General features: G+C 39.9%; 1 protein-coding gene across 5 annotated transcripts in view; it reads right to left on the reverse strand.

Moving 5' to 3' along the window:
- Positions 1-1638: 1638 nt before the first annotated feature.
- Positions 1639-21959, reverse strand: part of itfg2 (integrin alpha FG-GAP repeat containing 2) — an 84644-nt gene continuing 64323 nt past the window's right edge. For 4 of the 5 annotated variants that reach the window (XM_063059656.1, XM_063059655.1, XM_063059659.1 and 1 more), the window contains 2 exons: positions 21127-21297; positions 1639-2373 (listed from right to left, as the gene is read on the reverse strand). In XM_063059656.1, the coding sequence (XP_062915726.1) occupies positions 2240-2373; positions 21127-21297 (305 nt within the window). In that variant the 3' untranslated portion in view covers positions 1639-2239. The remainder of the gene's footprint in view (positions 2374-21126; positions 21298-21959) is intronic. The other variant, XM_063059657.1, reaches the window with a different exon arrangement.

The raw sequence follows: 21959 nt of genomic DNA on the forward strand, positions 1-21959 counted from the left end.
TTCGTACCTTCTGTCAGATTAGCTGTAGGTGATAGAGGCCTACTCAGTTCATTTACAAGAACAGAAGAATGTCTGCCCTCCACACACTCATTCCTTCAATGAACAAAGTGCTTTCCTCTTTGCTGCTTTACTGAAATTTTCTTTGTGCATGGAATTATTTTTACATTACCTACCTGAAAATGTTGCTTCAATCATTTTAACATAAGCTACTTTGTTCAATCATTATTATACGTAAATTGTATTATTCTTGCTTTAGCCAAGTAACTTGTTTTTCTATTAAATTTTTATTCAATACTCTCCATTTGTTACCAAATAGCATTGATTTGCTTAATGTGTCATTATTTGCGAGAAATCTTTACTGCATCCATTTGAACAAGCTACTTTCTTCTATTATCCTAATATATTTTGTAATGTTTTCCCTTTGGTCAGATCATTTTGTTCTATACGGTAAGTTCTACTCAGCGACCTTCTTTCAAGGCTAAATGGCATTGATTTGTCTCATCTGTCAGTAGATTTCAATCTTCTCACACTAGGTGAAAACATTCCCATTTGAAGCCCACTTTCATGATTTTAATGCATCCATTATGTTTTGGTAAACAAAACTGTGTGCAAAGTATTCAATGTGAAATTTTATCCGAGAATTGCACATTAAACACATTTTATTACAATCACATCTAACAATAGAATGAAACATTGTACTTGTTTTGTATATTGCTACTCCAGAAGATTTTGGCATTGTTGGATTAATGTAAAACTATTATTTAGCTCGTAGCTTAACTTTCCTATGTTTGCTAAAAAATTTTATGTAATCACCAGTGTGTAATTGTTCAGTGAATTAATTGTAGTAAAGCTGATTCTGTAATTTTCTGAAAGTTTCATCAGTAAATCCGGCTATTTCATAGTTAACTTATCACTTAAATGTGGTTTATCATAAACATGAGAAAGTCTGCTGATGCTGGAAATCCAAAGTGACACACACCAAATGCTGGAGGAACTCAGCAGGTCAGGCACAGAAATGAATAAACAGTTGACATTTTGGGCCAAAATCCTTTGTCATGATTCATTTGATAGATGAGATAAATTTGCTTCATTTCCCTAGTGAGCTTGTTTTTAGTATAAGCACGACTTCTTTGCTCTTGTCTTTACCTTTGTTCTCCTCCTTCACTTTCTCTCTCCCCCTTACGGTAGAGTAAATTGGGTACCATTTTTTTAATTGTTATTAACATCAAATAAAATGTCTATAATTAAAATAATCATGCCTCATTCCAGTCTTCTGAAGAACCTCTGGATCAATATCATGGACCCAACAGCATCTTATATGCTTTGACACGAACAAGACCTTTTGAGTTTCAGCTTGCTGTGTTTGCAAGTCAAATTAGCTCTCCAAGTTCTTTACATCTCCCAATAAGTATCTTGTTCAACAATCTCAATTGCCTTCTTTCCTAGTTCTTCTTTACTCAAGTAATTTTTGCTATGCCATACTTCATACACAGTACAGACTGTCCTAAATCGGGAGATGGTGAACTAAAGCAAAATTTTTCTTCAGTTTTACAATTCTACACAATGGAAACTTTTTTTTTGGTATTTGTCCACAAGTGTAGATACAGATGACTAATAAAGATAATCTCACGTAGAATACTGGATAAAATTTTATTTTCCAACAATATGTTAAAACATTCTTTTATATTAGCTTTATCATTATATGTTGATTACATATGGGTGGCAGGGTGGAGATACGTCTCCACCAAAGGAGGTGTAAGGCGCTTCCTCCCTCTGCCAGCCTGTAGGTCACCCGCGGGCAATATGTAGCACCTGGTCAGCCCCCCCAAATCAGGGTCATGCGAACCCATGGGAGCAGGTGGTGGAACATTGTATGAGCAGCTGGAGCGTAACACAAGTCCTAGTTAAGCGATCACTGACGCCAGACAGTCTCTGAAGAGTATTGATAATGGTCAGGGTCACCCATCTTGCAAAGACACTGCCCAAACCAGTTCTGTACAAAAATTTGCCAAGAACAATTATGGTCATGGAAAGACCATGATCACTTAAATCATACAACATGAACAAACATATGGGAATGAGCACTGTTGACTCAATAAATAGTCAAATACTTTCTCCTCTGCTCAGAGGTGTTTATAACTGTTTAATTGTGGTGTGAAGATGTAGAAGCTATTTTGTTGGCTCATAAACTTTGTTATTATTAAAAATAATTTCTTTTATTTTTTTCCTCAAACACAGTTTATGGTTCAGTATACAGTTCCAACTCATCATTTTTTGTGCTGCTTATCCTCCTTAAGGCTACGTCGTCAAGCTGATCAGGAAAGTAGAGCGTCTGGTGTAGCATAGCCTGGACAGCACTGTTGTTACTTGCATCTGCAATACAAGGGAACAAAATATGAATTAGTTCATTTATATTTTCTTTAATTTGCTTATCATACTCTCTGAAGGTGTCAGCCATTTCCAAAAATCTATGGTTTTAATCTCCAATTAACCAAAGTAATTTGCAAATCATTTATAAACTGGTCTGTAAGAATTAAAATACAAAATTGCCATAAAACCTGTCCCACTCTGAGAATCTAAAAATAGAATTTGGGAAATTAACATTCAATCTGGTGGAACTTGCTTGCTCAATAACCTCTCTCACCACTGTACATCCAATGATTTCACATTTGCTTTTGGAAACCCAGACTTAGCATTATTCAGTTTGTTTTGTTTTCCCCAAACAGTTAGTACTTTATTGTTTTAGTGTTGCTTTTAGAGTGCCAATTCTTTTCCTGTTGGCTACAATCACAGCAAATTTACTGCTTGTTCCAGTATTTGTATTTCAAATTCTTTTCCAGTTAAACAATCTAGGAGAGCTTATTTTTAAGAAAAGTTGTTACCCTTGAGTTTCCAAAAGTGTCTTTCCTCTCTCTACTTAAATAGTCCTACCATGTAATCTTTATGACATGTGTTTGCAATACAACCTGCAGGTTTAATGGATATGAAACACTAACAGCATGGAACATTTAAATATATAATACATTACACATTCTGCATCTGTGTACACTTTTACTTAGTCACTCGTGATTAATTCCTGTGTCGTGCTATTTTCATTTATCTGTTAAATATATAAATTACAAAGATTTTCTAAGCTTGTCTGTCACGCATCAGGCGGCTTTTTGGCATTTCTTATGTACATGAATAGATGGAAGATTACAGGCAGTGTGCCAGTATTTTTTTCAATAAATCATATCACAGCTTGTGGGACTTTGCCATAATATGCGGTCTCAGAACATTTTTTCCACAAATATCTTTATTTATTAAGTTTTTCTTGTACTGTCTCAGCTCTCATCTCTAAGACAGGTGGCTTGTTCCATATCTGATATGCAATTGGGCTTGTTTTTCCTGGATTCAAAACCCCTGCAGCCCGGACACTGACCTTACCGGAAATTCTCTAACTGACATTCCAGCCTGATCTACCTTAGCCTATGAAGAAATAACAGGTCTCATCTAACATGGTAAATACTGTTGCCATTACCGGGAACTGGATTTAAGCTTATTGTGCTTTCAAAGAGTTATTGAAGACAAAGAAGCAATCTTTTAGGGAACATTTTGTTCAGCTACATCCACTTCATCAAAATGATGAGGTGCTCCATTACGTCCATCAACAATAAGGTTCCCTTTATTCATTTCTGCCTACTACATAATTCCATGGTCCTTCAGTCTGAGAGAGAACTGTTCATGGTTTGAGATAATCAGTTTTGCTTGCTATACTTCAGGAAGAATGTACTGTACTTAACTCCAAAATCATGTAAAAAACTTCACAAGATTGATTTCTGGGATGCAAAGCTTGCCGTTTGATAGAAGATTAAGAAGGATCAATCTATACTTTCCAGAACTATTTACCCAGAAGGAACCATGGACAGTAACCCAGGACAAGAGTCCAACTATTTACGACTGAGATTATCAGGAGAATATTGTGAACTTTTGTAATTCTCTACTCCAGGGCATGATGGAAACTTCGGTCCAATACAAGTAAATTTATGGCTCAAAATCAACAATGTTTTCATAATTCAGATTGATTGGGCAGATTGATTACAGAATGATCAGAAAATTTCAAACTGCCATAAATCTTACTTGGTTTCTGTTTGTTATTTTCTTAGTTATCTTTAAAATGCTCTCTGAAGCTTTACTAAAAATTTCCTCCAAAACTGTGATATCCCTCTCTAACCATCTTTATTTACTTTTTCCACTTAATCAGTTTTCAGGATCTGGGCAATGCTGGCAAGACTAACAAATATAATAGCGTATCCCTAATGACCCTTGAGAAAATGATGAGATACTTCTTTCCAACTGCATTCATTCCAGTGCTGTTGGGAAGGACATTCGAGGATTTAGACCCCGCAAAAATGAAGGACTGTTGATATTCTTCCGACTCAGGAAGCTGGACAGCTTGCTACACTATTCTTCTTGGTGATAGAGATTTTTGACAGCTGTTTGGAAGAGGCAAGAGGCAAGAATTTCATGATACTCCTGACTGATGCCTTGTAAATAGTAGAAAAGCTATGAGGTACTAATAGTGAATCATCAGATACTCAAATTCTGACCTGTTCTTGTGAGCACAGTAAGTATAGGGTGGGTACAGTTGAGTTTCTGGTCAACTATGATTCCTGGGATGTTAATGGCAAGGGGCATGCAATGGTATATCAAGGGTTGATAGTTAGACCCTTTCTTTGAAGATGGTTGTTGTCTGGCATTATTGTTATCTGCCACCTACCAGTCCATGATGAATGTCACTTAGATCATTCTGCAAATGGGAATAGATTGTTTCATTTTTTGTGCAGTTGTACATGTAACTATGTACACTCCTCAGCAAGCATCTGAAGTTATCCTGGGGGGAAGGTCTTTGAGGAAGCAGCTGGAATTGGTTGGGTGGAGTTCATCATAGCATGCTGTGATTGGGGTGATTGACTTCCAAATCAACTATCTTCCTTTGTGACAGATAGGAATATTGGCATTGGTTTAGTATTATCATATAAGACCATAAGACATAGGAGCAGAATCGGACTATTCGGCCCATCGAGTCTGCACCTCCATTTAATCATGGCTGACCCTCCTCAGCAACACTCCCAGCCTTCTCCCCGTAACCTTTGTTGCCATGTCCAATCAAGAACCTATCAAGCTCTGCGTTAAGTACACCCAACAACCTGGCCTCCACATCTGCCTGTGGTAATAAATTACACAAATTCACTACCCTCTGGCTAAAGAAATCTCTCCGCATCTCTGTTTTAAATGGACACTCCTCTATCCTGAGGCTGTGCCCTCTTGTCTTAGACTACGGCACCATGGGAAACATCCTTTCCACATCTACTCTGTCTAGGACTTACAACATTGGAAAGGTTTTAATGAGATCCACCTCTCATCCTTCTAAATTCCAGCGAGTACAGACCCAGAGCTATCAAATATTCCTTGTAGGATAACCCTTTCACTCCCAGAATCAACCTTGTGAACCTCCTCTGGACCCTCTCCAATGCCAGCACACCTTTTCTCAGATGAGGAGCCCAAAACTGTTCACAATACTCAAGGTGAGGCCTCACTGGTGCCTTATAAAGCCTCAGCATCACATCCCTACTCTTATATTCTAGACCTCTTGAAATGATTGCTAACATTAACATTGCATTTACTTCCTCACCACCAACTCAACCTGCAAGTTAACCTTAAGGTTGTTCTGCAGAAAGACTCCCAAGTTCCTTTGATTTTTGGATTTTCTCCCCTTTTAGAACATAGTCCGCACATTTATTTCTTCTACTACAGTGCATGAGCATGCATTTTCTAACTTTGTATTTCATTTGCCACTCTCTTGTCCATTTTCCTAAGCTGCCTAAATCCTTCTGCAGACTACCTGTTCCCTTAATACTACTTTCCCCTTCATCAATCTTTGTACCATCTGCAAACTTGGCAACAGAGCCATCTATTCCATCATCTAAATCACTGATATACAGCATAATAAGAAGAGGTCCCAACACCAACCCCTGTGGAATACCACTAGTCACTGGCAGCCAACCGGAAAAGGATTCTTTTATTCCCACTCATTGCCTCCTCAACAATCAACAATGCTCTAACCATGCCAGTAGCTTTCCTGTAATACCATGGTAAGCAGCACCTTGTCAAAGGCCTTCTGAAAGTCCAAATATACAACATCCACTGCACCCTCTTTATCTATCCTACCCACAATCCCCTCAAAGAATTCCAACAGGTTTGTCAGGCAAGATTTTCCCTTAAGGAAAGCTTGCTGACCTTGTCCTGTGTCACCAAGTACTCCATAAAGTCATCCTTAACAATTGACTCCAACATCTTCTTAACCACTGAGGTCAGGCTAACCGGTCTACAATTTCCTTTCTGCTGCCTTCCTCCTTTCTTAAAGAGTGCAGTGACATTTGCAATTTTCTAGTCCTCTGGAACCATGTCTAATGATTCTTGAAAGATCATTACTAATGCCTCCACAATCTCTACCACTATCTCTTTCAGAACCCTAGGGTGCAGTTCATTTGGTCCGGATGATTTATGTACCATCTTTCAGTTTTTTGAGCACATTCTCTCTTGTAATAGTAACTGCACTCACTTCTCTTTCCTGACACCCTTCAACATCTAGCACACTGCTGGGGTATTCCACAGTGAAGACAGATGCAAAATGCTCATTTAGTTCATCTGCCATCTCCTTGTCCCCCATTATTATTTCTCTGGCCTCATTTTCTAGCAGTCCTATATCTACTCTCATCTCTCTTATTTTTTTTTCACATACTTGAAAAAGCATTTACTATCCATTTTGATATTGTTTGCTAGCTTGCTTTCATATTTCATCTTTTCCCTCCTAATGATTCTTTTAGTTGCTCCCTGTAGATTTTTAAAAGCTTCCCAATCCTGTCTTCCCACTAGTTTTTGCGTTGTTGTATGCCATCTCTTCTACTTTTACATTAGCTTTGACTTCCCTTGTCAGCTATGGTTGAATATCCTGCCATTTGAGTATTTCTTATTTTTGGAAAACATCTATCCTGCACCTTCCTCAATTTCCCCAGAAACATGCCATCACTGCTCTGCTGTCATCCTTGCCAGCATCTCCTTCCAATTTACTTTGGCCAACTCCTCTCCCATACCACTATAATTTCCTTTACTCTACTGAAATACTGCTACATTAAATTTACTTTCTCCCTATCAAATTTCAAGTTGAACTCAATCATACTGTGATCACTGCCTCCACAGGGTTCTTTTACCTTAAGCTCCCTAATCACCTCTGGTTCATTACACATCACCCAGTCCAGTTTAGCTGATCCCCTAGTAGACTCAATAACAAACTCAATAACAATAATAATAAAAAGCCATCTCGTAGGTATTCAACAAACTCACTCTCTTAACTCTATCCACAAGGATTCAACATCTTCCAATCCTATTTCACATCTTTCTACTGGTTTGATGCCATTCTGTACCAGCAGAGCCACACCACTCCCTCTGCCTACCTTCCTATCCCTCCGACACAACGTGTAACCTTGGACATTCAGCTCTCAATCCTTCAGCCATGATTCACTGAAATGTGATATGTACCAAAATACACTGAAAAGCTTCTCTTGCATACTGTTCATATAAATCAAATCATTACATAGTGCATTGAGAGACAACAAGATAAAACAGGACAGAAGAAATTGTAAAAGCTACCAAAACAGTATGGTGCAGCTAAATAATAAAGTGCAAAATGATAATAAAGTAGATTATGAAGCCAAGAGTCCATCTCATCTTACAAGAAGTCCATTCAAGTCTAATAGCAGTGGGATAGATGTTGTCCTTAAGCCTGGTGTGTGCGTTTTCAGACTTTTGTATCTTCTGCTGATGGGAGAAGGGAGAAGAGAGGATGTTCGAGGTGGGAGTTTTTTTTTATTATTATGCTGGCTGCTTTACTGAGGCAGTGAAAAATAAAGACAAAGTCCATAGAGGGAAAGCTGATTCACGTGATGTGCTGAACTTTGCCTAACTCTCTTTTTCTTAAGGTCATGCGCAGATCATTTTCATTCCAGGACACTGCGCATCCAGACAGAAAATGCTTTGGATTTCCAGCATCTACAGATTTTCTCCTGTTTGTGATGCATCCAGATAGAATGCCTTCTATGGTATATCAATAAAAAGTGTTGATGGAGACATGCCAAATTTCTTTAGCCTCCTGAGGAAGTACAAGTGTTGGTGAGCTTTCTTGGCCCTGGCATCAACGTGGTCGGGCCAGGACAGGCCATTGGTGATATTCACACCTATAGGAGTGTTTTCCCCTTGAGGCACAATGGCGTTATTTGACCACAAATGGTTAAATACTTACCTCTCTAAAGTGAGCAGGTTATTGGTATGTGCTGACAATGTGTACATTACATCCCTGAGCTGACTGAGAAATTAATGGGTGGTAAATGGCCCAAATGAATTTGTTTTCTTTTTCCACTGTGAATAGATCATCCCTGACAAATGTTCATATTGTCAGTGTTGTGGCTGCTTTGGAATAGTTTGACTAGAGATTAAGTGGAGATCTTCAGAATTATGTGTGGGATGTCACCTGGTGCTTTTTCTAATGTTCTCAGAATTGGATTGGATGAAGACTGGTTTACATGATAGTGGGTATTTTGGGTAGAAGCTGAGATGGCGCATCAGAGAAGATACTAGAGGAACTAACAAATCAGGCAGCATTTGGGGAGAGAAATAGGCAGTTGACATTTTGAGTCGAGACCTTTAATCTAGTATGAAGGATAGTGGGAAGACAGCAGTATAAAGAATTGAAGGGAAGGGGTAGAGCAAGAGTAACAAGTAATAGGCAGATCCAGGTGACAAGGGTCGATGGGCAGATGGAGAAGGGAAGAGAGGAAATAGCAACGGAGATTGGAAAGTGATAAGTAGAGGCTACAAAGGGCAGCAGGTAATGGAATCTGATAAGAAAGGAAGGAGAAGCTTAGAATCAAATGAGGAAGTTGAGTGGGCAGGTGGGGCCAGTGGGGAAGTAGGAGAATGTAATGATGGGCAGATAGAGCGGGTGGAGGAGAAAGAAACAGGGTCTTGGGTGGCTGGGGTGGGTGAAGAGGAATTGGGTAGATCAGGGAGTGAGAGAAAAAGGAGAAAAAAGAAATGATGGAGTACAGGTAAAAATAGATCTAGTGGGACAAGAGCAGGCTGTAACAGTGGGCCTGCCCAAACAATCCTACATGTAGGTTTTGGGTAGGAAGCAGAAAAAGTGGACTGTGGGAAGGGAAAGAGTGTAAAATTGGAGGCTGTGGAGGTAAGATCTCTTGAGGAAATTAGGACTGTTACTTTACGGGAGCTAATAGTCTGATGTTCACCGTGGAGTCATAGTCCAGGGGTTGGTTTGAGGACATGTCTAAGAGCTAACATTTGGACTCCGCAAGATAGAGGACTGTTTGTTGCTCCTAAATAGCACCACCCTTGTCACTGGGTTTGATGACAATAATCAGGATTGGTCCTCAGCAAAAGGTGATCTGCAAGTTCAAAGGAATAAATTAGAGTGAACAGGGATTGGAGAATTCAAGGCTGCCAACATCACGTTGGCAGTTAGTGATAAGAAGATCAAGAGAGGATAAAAGAGCAGGGAAAAGTGGATCACGAATACTGGGAAAGAGATAAAGAACCCACAGTCTGTGCTGAAGACACCTTGGCCAAAGAAAATACTGTTGAGACAAAATGCAATAGAAGAATTCATAATCGTATTGGGCTTAGAATTCATGAAAGCTATAAATAATTTAAGGTGAAATCTATGTTTTAGAAAGGGGAAGATTGTTGACTTTATTCAAGACCAAATTTTCCCACCTTTCTTTGTTTTTTTCTGTTGTTTCTTGTTGCTCTGAGGGGAATATGGTTTGCCCTTGAAAGCTGTAATTCAGCTTGTTTGCTGAGCTTAGACAATAAAACATGGGAGCAGAATTAGGCCTTTTGGCCCATTGAATCTGCTCCACCATTTCATCATGGCTGATCCAATTTTCCTCTGAGCCCCAATCTCCTGCCTTCTCCCCGTATCCCTTCATGCCCTGACCAATCAACAATCTTATCAAACTCTGCCTTAAATATACATAAAGACTTGGCCTCCTCAGCTGCCTGTGGCAAAGAATTCCACAGATTCACTAATTCCTCCTTACCTCTGTTCTAAAAGAATGCCCCTTTATTCTGAGGCTGTGACTTCTGGTCTTAGATTGTTGGTTTGCTGGAAGGAGCTTGTTGGATTGCTGTTTTGGAAAGCGAAGACTATGATGGCTTTTAGGTCGATGATGTTTTCTAAATCACTTTAATGTGGTTTTAACTTGACTGCTCTCCACACCTCCAGCAAGAAACATGGTCCATAGTATTTAATACACTAGAATGATGAAAATTTAGATATGTAGTTCTCTTTGACCAGTTTTAAGGCATATGCTTCCTTCTCCCTCAAACGTTAACAGCAATATTCAGTAGATTCTCATGGGAAACCAAGCATGGGTAGAGTTGGTTTTTCATTAGCAATGGGTAAATGTCAGACAAAACTCTTGTTCCCACAGTTAATATTTTTAGATAATGTAGCAATTCATCATGTTTTTACAACCTGAAAAATTAGTAATATCCCCAGAGAATGCAAAAACAAACTGCATGGCCTTCACATAACCCATTGCTGTTTATATCTGTTTTTAAAGGAACATAACACCCTTGTATTTCTCTGAAAGCTTTCCCGCCGCTACTGCAAAGATTCTTTCCATCTGAAAAAACAATGTTGACTCAATTTGGATTCTGATATCCCTATCAAACAGAGTCTGTATGGGTGTTATTCATGTCCACAAACAGACAGCTGTAATTTTGAAGCTCTGCTTTAAACTGCAGAGTGGATTATAGTACAGATTGTCAGATTATGGTTGGACAATATATTGCACTACCCCAACCAGCAGCAATGAAGGTTGCTATATGATGATCTGGGTTATTCTTGTGTGGTCCATAGGAACATTCTTTCCCTTGATGTTCCAGAAATAACTTGAAGCATAACTTTGCTGGGATTCTTTGACTCAATATCTCCAACACACTTAAATTTATGCAAGGACATAAGGGACACAAATAATTAACTCGTACCACAAAGATAAAGAATTTCCTGGATGGTCAGGAATTTCTGACTGCTTAAAATAACTATTATGGTTTTGGTGGAAAATCTCCATGTAACAGTTGCATTCAGTGACACAATGTTGACTTGTATCACAGTGACAGTCACAAGAACAAGATTAAGACAAGAGAGGACTGCTTGTAATTAACACCTGGATTACTTTCTTCGTTTATTGCCCTGAATATGCAAATTTGTAAAAGTATAGCTTGCAAGCAATCACAAACTTCAAGAACTTTGTGAAATGAACTATTCTCCTCATATTACCTGGTGAAAACTTTGGAAGTAAGTAAGTAATTGGCGTAAAGTTAGCTGCAACAGGCAGCTCATTTATTACAGGGATTAATATTCTAAAACCCTAAAAACCTGCACTGATAACCCAGAGAAATGATTGAATGAAATCACAGCACACAGAATTTAACTTCAGTTAACTCAACAAATAGTTAAGATGGTGCTGGTGAAGTACAGTGATGACTTGCTGGCAGCAAACAAAACAATGAATGACTGTATTAATCTCACTTCTTCTCGGATATGATCACTGCAATCAATAACCTGTAACTTCCCTTTCGGAGCTGAACTTTTGAATTGCCTGAACAACCTGGCATTTTTGCGGTGTGAACTGAAGTCTCAAAAGGTGCGAGTGTGGTGGGTACAGGTTGAAGCAAGGATGCGGGGCCCGAGAGTGGGGTACAAGTTAAAGATCGGCCATTGCTGGAGCGGACTTGAAGGCGATTCGATGAGTCAGAACCAAGGCTGTGGGGCCCAGGCCTGGGACCGAGAACGAGAATGAGGAATGACCCACTGTTTTGCCGATTTAAGCACTGGGCCAGGATGGAAAGGTCGGGTACTCACTGAACCGAAGCATCGGAGCCCAGCCCCAAGAGCGTTTCAAGGCAGCAGGCCCCAGGTCCAAGAGCAAGCAATGACCTGATTTAAGCACCAGATTGGAAAGGTCAGAATGTTGAGCCAGAGGAGAGGGATGGGCTGGTGTTCAGCTTAATGCTCCACGAAGTTTACTCATTGCTGCGCTGAACTGAGGCTGTGGCATGCAACTAACAAACTAATGGATCAGCTGCTGTGATGACTGGCTTTGTGGCTGTGGTCTCACTTTCATGAACTTCAGTTCTGATTGGTATTTGCCTACTTTTATTTTTGCACAATTTGTTTTTATTCTGCACATTGAGTGCTTGACGGTCTTTTTTCTTAATGGTTTCTTTCTTTTATGGCTGTCTGTAATGAGATGAAACTCAAGGTTGTATATAGTATCCATACTTTGATAATAAATGTACTTGGAACGTTGAAATTTAAATACTGAAATTTTAATGTCAATTAAGATGACCATGACATTGCTTGATTGTTGAAATAAATCTGATTCACAAATATTGTTGGGGTTCGAACTTTATTTTTTGCTTTAAATCACTTTGTATATTTTTTTGCTTCCTTAAGTAAAAAGAATGGAAGGAAATCTCGCACTCTTCAGCAATCTGTCCTTGAGAACCACTTTAACTCATACAATACTAAAAGCTTTTCAAAACAACCAAGGAATAACTGCAAGATCATTAGGAAACCATGATTTTTAACCTTGTCAGCAATGATCTTGTATGCAAATTTTTAAAAATTAATCATTCTCCTACACTGCTCAGGTTAAAAACTTTTGTAATGTCTGTAAATTTGTGAAAGCCTGCAAAGTATGAACAACTCAAATCCTGATAAATGCAAGTACAGTATTCACATTAATCAATGATATGCACCAGAAAAGAATGAAAGTAGGAATGACTGAGAAGTAGGGTGGAACAGAATGATTAAATTTATTATCAGATCAGACATAGATCAAATAAATGGTGGAAAGAAGTGGAAAGAAGCAAGTCAAATAGGATAAATTAAAAAAGATAAAATATATTATCTTATTGAAATCTCCAACAATTCACTACTTGAGGGAACAGTCTTAATTGGTCCTTATTTTTGTCATAGAGGTGCACCTAACAATTTTTACGTTGTTAAAATTTGCACACTGCAATTAATTATAAGATTTAAATATTTGTGGAGCCTTGAAAAGATTATTAATGAGTAAATGTAACTATTTCATAAAATATATAAATGGTAAGCATGTAATAGTGGGATAATTCATTCAATAACAGAGATTCACAATTGATAAGGTCTCTCACCAACAGGACCACAGAGAAAAGCTTTAGAAAAATTGAGCCTGAAATCCAATGTGCGCATGGGTTTCCACCAAATGCTCTGGTTTCCTCCCGCAGTCCAACGACGTACCTGTTAGTAGGTTAATTGGTCATTATAAATTGTCCTGTGTTTAGGCTAGGGTTAAACAGGTGGGTTGCAGGATGGCGTGGCTCAGAGCTGGAAAGGCACGTTTCGTGCTGTATTTCTAAATAAACAAATCCTTAAATAGGGCTTCAGTAGCAAATATGATAAAAAGATTTGCAACATCATAAATGTGGAAGGAGATGATGTGATGGAGAAGGCAAGCATAAGGATACACACTGTATCGAAAGGACAAGCAGGAAGGCAGAGCAGGTGGGGTGGCTCTATTGGGGAAAAATGATTTCCAGTTCTTGGATAAAGGTGACATAGGATAAGAAGATGTAGGATCTTTGTGGGTAGAGTTAAGAATTTACAAGGGTAAAAAGTCCCTGATAGGAGTTATGTACAGGCCTCTGAACAGTAGCCAGGATATAGGATACAAATTACAATCGGAGATAGAAAAGGCACATAAAAAGGGCAATATTTGCAATAATAATGGGGTTTTCAATATGCAGGTAGATTGGGAAAGTCTGGTTGGTGCTGAATCCCAAGAGAGAGAATTTCTAGAATGCCTATGAGATGGATTTTTAGAGCAGCTTATAGTTGAGCCCAGTAGGGGAATGAAAATCCTGGATTGGGTGTTTGTGTAATGACCCAGATTTGATTAGGAAGCTTAAGGTAAAGGAACTCTTGAAGGGAGTGATCATAATATGATAGAATTCAACCTGACATTTGAGAAGAAGATAAAATTGAATGTGTCAGTATTACTGTGGATGAAAGGGAATCAGAAAGGTATGAGAAAGTTGATTGGAAGGGAACACTAGCAGGATGACAGCAAAATGGCAATGGCTGGTGTCTATAGGGGAAACACGGAAGGCATAGGAAAGGTACATCCCAAAGATGAAGTATTATTCTAAAGGAAGGATCAGGCAACATAACTGACAAGGGAAGTCAAGTACACCATAAAGGCAAAGGAGAGAATATTGCAAAAATCAGTGAGAAGGTAGAGGATTGTGAAGCTTTTGAAAACCAAAAGCCAGCAACAAAGTCATAAAGAGAGAAAATATGAATGTAAACTAGCCAATAATACAAAAAAGGATACAAAAAGTTTTCTCAGATATATAAAGAGTAAAAGAGAGATGAGAGTGAATATTGGACCACTGGAAAATTATGCTGGTGAGGTAGTAATGGGGGACAAAGAAATGGTGGGAGACCTTAGTAAGTATTTTGCATCGGTCTTCACTGGGAAGGACACTAGCAGTACGCCAGAGATACGAGTCTGTCAGGGGCAGAAGTGAGTGTCATTGCTATTATTAAGGAGAAGGTGCTTGGGAAGCTGAAAAGCCTGAAGGTAGATGGTCACAAGGAATTAGACAGATTGGGGGAATGGGCAAAGACATGACAGATGAAATATAATGTAGGGAAGTGCATGTTCATGCACTTTGCAGAAGGAATAAAGGTGTGGGCTATTTTCTAAATAGGGAGAAAATTCAAAATCAGAGGTGCAGAGGGACTTGGGAATCCTTGTGCCGGATTCCCTAAAGGTTAACTTGCAGGTTGAGCTGGTGATAAGGAAGGCAGATGCAATATTAGCATTCATTTCAAGAATGTAAAGCTAGGGCTTTATAAGGCATTGGTCAGACCGTACTAGGAGTATTATGAACAATTTTAGGCACCTTATCTAAGAAAACATCTGCTGGCATTGAAGAGGCTCCAGAGGAGGTTCCAGGAATGAAAGAGTTAACATACGAGAAGCATTTGATGGCTCTGGGCCTGAACTCACTGAAGTTTGGAAGAATGAGGGAGATCTGATTGCAACCTATCAAATATTGAAATGTCTGGATAAAGTAAATATGGAGAAGATGTTTCCTGTAGTGGGGGTGTCTAGGACCAGAGGGCACAGCCACAGAACAGAGGGACGTACATTTAGAACAGATATGAGGAGGAATTTCTTCAGCCAGAGGGTAGTGAATTTGTGGAATTTATTGCCGCAGACAGCTGTGCAGGCCAAGTGACTGGGAATATTGAAGGCAGAGGCTGCTATGTTCTTGATTAATGAAGGTGTCAAAGGTTAAGTGGAGAAGGCAAGAGAATGGAGTTGAGAGGGATAATAAATCTGCCATGATGGAATGGCAGAGCAGACTCGATGGAGCAAATGGCCTAATTATACTCCTACGTTGTATGGTCTTATGGTGTTTTGAAGCTGAACTTGTGATGGAATACAGCCCAGAAGCTGCACAGTTTGGTTCAAATAGAGTCAGTGGTTGGAGAGGAGATTGGAACCATTTGCACGTGCATAGAATTTGTGGCTAGCACTGGAAAGACACTTATAAAAGTGTTTCCAAGTATGCACCTCAGATAAGCTGCAGAGAAGGAGCATGAGTGTCAAATGTAACCCTATTTGCCAAGAAAATAGGCAGATAAAGCTGGGTTGTGGGCTGGTGTGGGGCAGATGGTGGAAGGGCACTGAGGGAAGATCCGCGATGCAACCTTATGCAGATGGGAAAGACTACAACATAATTGTAATCACACCGAGCAGAAGAAAGGTAAGTCATTTGAAGGAAGTTAGTGTGATCGGCTGTGTGAAACAGCAAAGTCAAGGAGAAGTTTGGACAACGGGCCATACATGGAATATTTCACATGTAACTTTGTTTAAGACCATTACATTGCCCTGGTAAAGCAGAAAACTGCATGCTGAGATTCAAGCATAATGTTGCTGGAGAGATAAGCATGTACCCTGTGGTACAAAAATGTACCAATTCAAACATCCAATCAATAAATGAATAATAGCAACAGTGGTGGTTAAATATTAGCATTGAATGAAATATTAGGATGACATGGCATTCAAGAGAGGGTAAAGGGGTAAATATACAAATGCAGTAACAGACAGGAGGAGAGGAAAGGAAACAGAATGATATAGGGAAAAAATAGAATGAAGGAATAGGGGAGAATAGTATTCTGAAAGGAAAGAGAGAACAGAGGAAATTGAGAAGTGTGAGAAACGAAAAAAAAATTTAAAATGTAAAAGGCCAAAGGCAAATGAATTAATATAACTAAAGAATTATGATTCTTGGAGCCAGATCTTTTGATGACCTGTGAGCTCTATATCTAGCCTACCCCCAAGTTGTTTATTCCAATAGGATACTGAGGTCCAACCTCTACCTTACTGGTGAGGCTCTGCACAGAGCATGGCTTTTCCAATCTTTATGGTCAAATCCATCCCTAAAAGGCTTTGACAACTGTGGAGGCCCCACTCCCAGACATGCCTACCGTCAAAACTTTGCTGGCCTGTGGAATATAGCAAATAATGTAGAGTATAATATTGGATACTTCTAATTTATTACTACCGTTCTGATAAACATTTGGCTTTAGCAGCTTTTTGAAAATCATGCAATTGCTAATTGATGACCTAAAGAAATAAGATGAGATTTTGGCTTGTACTCTCTATCTCCACCCCCACAATTTCATAGCTGTCCCTCATCTAATTTTGTTGCACAGCACTGGAAGAATGTTCGACACCAGGAAAATGTCTGCTGAAAAACCTCAGCAGGAGGCAGTTTCTAATTAATAGGAGCCAGGAAAAGTGAAAGCCTCAAGAGTCACAGAAGTAATGAATCAGGAGATCCTGTTTCAGGCAGTAGGAAAGCCAGCCACACTTCTGATGTCTGCCCTTTTTGACCTTTTAAGTATCAGCATCAGAATCAGAATCAGGTTTATTATCACCGACATGTGTCGTGAAATTTATTAACTTAGCAGTAGCAGTTCAATGCAATACACAATATAGAAGAGAAAAAAACAAAAATAAAATAATAATAATAAATAAGTAAATCAATTAGAGTATACATATATTGAATAGATTTTAAAAAGTGCAAAAATCAGAAATAATATATATTAAGGAAGTGAGGTAGTGTCCAAGGGTTCAATGTCCATTTAGGAATTGGATAGCAGAGGGGAAGAAGCTGTTCCTGAATTGCTGAGTGTGTGCCTTCGGGCTTCTACCTGGCTGCTGGAGATCCTTAATAATGGAGGCTGCCTTTCTGAGAGACCCCTCCTTGAAGATGTCCTGGGTACTTTGTAGATTATTACCCAAGATGGAGCCAACTAAATTTACAACCCTCTGCAGCTTCTTTCGGTCTTGCACAGTAGCCTCCACTTCCCCCCCCCACCGCGCCCCCCCCCCATACCAGACAGTGATGCAGCCTGTAAGAATGCTCTCCACGGTACATCTATAGAAGTTTTTGAGTGTATTTGTTGACATAACAAATCTCTTCAGAATCCTAATGAAGTATAGCCACTGTCTTGCCTTCTTTATAATTGCATCGACATGATGGGACCAGGTTAGATCCTCAGAGATCTTGACACCCAGGAACTTGAAACTGCTCACTCTCTCTACTTCTGATCTCTTTATGAGGATTGGTATGCGTTCCTTCGTCTTGTCCTTCCTGAAGTCCACAATCAGCTCTTTCGTCTTGCTGATGTTGAGTGCCAGGTTGTTGCTGCGACAGCACTCCACTAGTTGGCATACCTCGCTCCTGTATGCCCTCACATCACCATCTGAGATTTTACCAACAATGGTAAATTTATGGATGGTATTTGAGCTATGCCTAGCCACACAATCATAGATATATAGAGAATTAAGCAGTGGGCTAGGCACATACTTCTGAGGTGCACCAGTGTTGATCGTCATTGAGGAGGAGATGTTATCACCAATCCGCACAGGTTGTGGTCTTCCAGTCAGGAAGTCGAGGATCCAGTTGCAGACGGAGGTACAGAGGCCCAGGTTCTGCAACTTCTCAAGCAGGATTGTGGGAATGATGGTTTTAAATGCTGAGCTATAGTCAATGAACAACATCCTGACATAGGAGTTTGTGTTGTCTGGGTGTTCTAAAACCGTGTGAAGAGTCATTGAGATTGCATCCGCTGTTGACCTATTGTGGCAATAGGCAAATTGCAATGGGTCCAGGTCCTTGCTGAGGCAGGAGTCCAGTCTAGTCATGACCAGCCTCTCAAAGCATTTCATCACTGTCGATGTGAGTGCTACCGGGCGATAATCATTAAGGCAGCACACATTATTCTTCTTAGGCACTGGTATAATTGTTGCCTTTTTGAAGCAAGTGGGAACTTCTGCTCGTAGCAGTGAGAGGTTGAAAATGTCCATGAATACTCCCGCTAGTTGGTTGGCATAGGGTTTTCAGGGCCTTAGCAGGTACTCCATTGGGACCTTCCACCTTGCAAGGGTTCACTCTCTTTAAAGACAGCCTAACATTGGCCTCTGAGACGGAGATCATAGGGTCATCAGGAGCAGCAGGGATCTTCGCAGCTGTAGTTATATTCTCCTTTTCAAAGTGGGCATAGAAGGCGTTGAGTTCATTTGGTAGTGAAACATCGCTGCCATTCATGCTATTGGGTTTCACTTTGTAGGAAGTAATGTCTTGCAGACCTTGCCAGAGTTACCGTGCATCCAATGTTCCCTCCAACCTCGTTTGAAATTATCTCTTCGCCCTTGAAATAGCCCTCCGCAAATCATACCTGGTTTTCTGGTACAGGCCTGGATCACCAGACTTGAGTGCCACAGATCTAGCCTTCAGCAGATGACATATCTCCTGGTTCATCCACGGCTTTTGGTTTGGGAATGTACAGTTAGTCTGCGCAGGCACACACTCATCCACAAAGGTTTTAATGAAGTCGGTAACAACTGCAGCATACTCATCCAGGTCCAAAGATGAATCCCTGAATACAGTCCAGCCCACCAATTCAAAGCAGTCCTGTAGGCACTCCTGTGCTTCCCTTGTCCATACGTTCTTGGTCCACACTACTGGTGCTGCAGTCTTCAGTCTCTGCCCATACTCAGGGAGTAGAAGTACAGCTAGGCGATCAGACTTCCTGAAGTGAGGGCGTGGAATAGCGTGGTAGGCGTTCTTGATGGTGGTGTAACAATGGTCTAATGTGTTGTTTCCTCTAGTATTGCAAGTGATCTGTTGATGGTAATTGCTTAGTGATGTTTTCAGACTGGCTTGGCTAAAATTTCCCAAAACGGTGGTGAAGGCGTTAGGGTGTGCTGTTTCATGCATGCTGATCCCATTGCTCAGATCATAAAGCCTGACTGACAATGGCCTGAGGTGGAATGTATACTGCTACTAAACTGACCCTGAAAGTCTCCCGCTGTAGGTAAAATGGACAGCACTTAACGGCTAGATCTTCCAGGTCTGGTGAGCAGAATTGGGACAGCGCTGATATATTTGTGCACCAAGAGATGATCATGAGGCATACTCCTCCACCTCTGCTTTTGAGAGACTCTATATATCTATCCTGACAATGTATAGTAAACCCATCGATCTGAATCGCTGCATCCAATACGGAAGGTTTATTTTTCATTTACTTGTCAGAACATGAAAATCTGTGGCTTGCCAGTGTTCATTCACAATCTCATTTTGAACTTGCTCTTCCCCCAGGCACAGCCAGTTCTGACAGCTGCTGGGGAAAAGCTAAGACTGGTACTCACAGTTGATGGGGAGGACTTTGGAGAAGAAGAGGTAGTGGAGTAGATAATGGGCCCAAATGAAGCAACAAAGCAGGTGGATGCATTGGCATCCAGATGCTTGATTCAGGATAGTTTATGAAAGGTCTTCTACCCTAAATATTAAAGGTTTCTCTCTCCATATATTTTGTCTGATGTAACAAGTATTTCATCACTTCTGTTTTACTGTAGATGTTAGGTTTTTGCCAGCCTGGCAGCAAATTCCTGAAGATTCTACATTATTAAAGTCTTAGAATCTGGGGAACACTCCTTTGGTCTTAATTTTTACTGGTGATAAGGTTTATATATTGTTTAAAGTGCAATAATTTCTGAATCATTGTAAGTCACATTTCTAAAGAGATAGAGGAATGAAGGGTAAAATTGGCAAATTTTCATCCAGCCAGTCTCTTGCAGTATAGTCATAATTGCTATAGAGACATGCAGTGTTGTGATGAGCCTTCAAGCCACTACGCCCTTCCCACCTCTTTCCCATCGACTCTGATTGCACGTGCCTGCTTTGGGACCATATCCTTCTTCGCTTTGCCTAGTTACTGTAAGTACAGTAAACAGTAATTTTATCTGATTCTACCATCTCCTCTGGCAGATACATTCCAGGTAACAACTACTCTCTGTATATCAAAAAATCTTACCCCTAGGATCTCCTTTAAATCTCTTACCTCAAGACTGCCTTTTTGTGGCCAACAGGAGCATGGAGCTTTGAACATCGATGGGATAAGGATTTTAGTAATCCTATGTTACTGAACTCTCAGTAACACAGAAACATAGCAAACCTACAGCATAATGCAGGCCCTTCATCCCACAATGCTGTGTCAAACATGTACTTACTTTAGAAATTACCTAGGGTTATCCAGAGCCCTCTATTTTTAACACTGACACAGCTTCAGAAAATCTGTCTGAATAACGGTGATGCTTTTGGTCTCTTGAGTTGGTCTTTCTGTGTATTTGGAGTAATTCTTTGCAAAGGAGGCTAGATTATAGAAATTTTTTTTTTTAAACTTATATCAGTCATTATGGCAAACTGAGCCAGAGTATGCTGATGACACCCAGTACTACCTTGTCATTCACTCATTAAGTGATAGGAAGTGAAATACAACATGGAAGGGAAAAAGGAAATTTCATATGCTTAATGATTCTGAATTAACTCTTAAATAATGTGTGCACAACCAATGAGAAAAGCAGCCACTGAAGCACCTACCAATAGATGTTGCTTGCATTAGTTTCCTGAACTCATCTGTCTCCAGCACCTTTAAAATATTGGTAGATTCCATTCTCTCCAGCTCCACTTTCCAGTAAACATAGATTTTGTGGTTGAAGCTGACATAGACCAAACAAGGGTTATTCCGACCATTTTTGCACGCGTACATGCCTGGATGTATCAGAATAGAGAACAGTAAGTAATGAAAAGTGAATACTCTGTTATACCTAAGAAACTTGTTTTGCAGAGCATAAACAGCCACACCCCAACCTCCACTAATAAAGAATCTATGTTAATTCAGTCACATCTTTCAATGATTGTCAGTTTGGGGCATTTTGAACAATGTTAGCCCAAAACCAGTGAAAAGATGCTACTTTCCACAAGGTAGTCCCTGGCACTGAGGAAGTTCTGGATACATGGGATAAAATAATAACTGGGCACAATGGCAGACAGATGAAAAGGCAGCCAGTTGCACTTATATCGCACCTTATCCAACACTGGGCAATCCTGAAACACTTCACAATCAACTAAGTGTTTTTCATATGTGATTAAAACCAAAGGTTCATCCTAGCAAGTTTCTTCCTTTAAGGTCAGGATGCACAACCTTCTTTTATTTCCTGGACCTTTACCATTAAGTGAGGAGTCCATGGACCCCCAGATTGGGAACCTCTGCTTTAAAAAGTGGGAAAAGAGATCACTCATGTTTGAGTTTAAAAAATATTCACGTCCAATTTTTAATAGTTTTCTATATTCAATATAGGACCTCATTTAAATGTTACTTTTTTGGACTTCGGGCACAGGCAACGTTTTTGAAGTGTACTGTGTCCCGCAGA

This window comes from Mobula hypostoma, chromosome 9 (genome assembly GCF_963921235.1).
Source record: "Mobula hypostoma chromosome 9, sMobHyp1.1, whole genome shotgun sequence".
NCBI lineage: Eukaryota > Metazoa > Chordata > Chondrichthyes > Myliobatiformes > Myliobatidae > Mobula > Mobula hypostoma.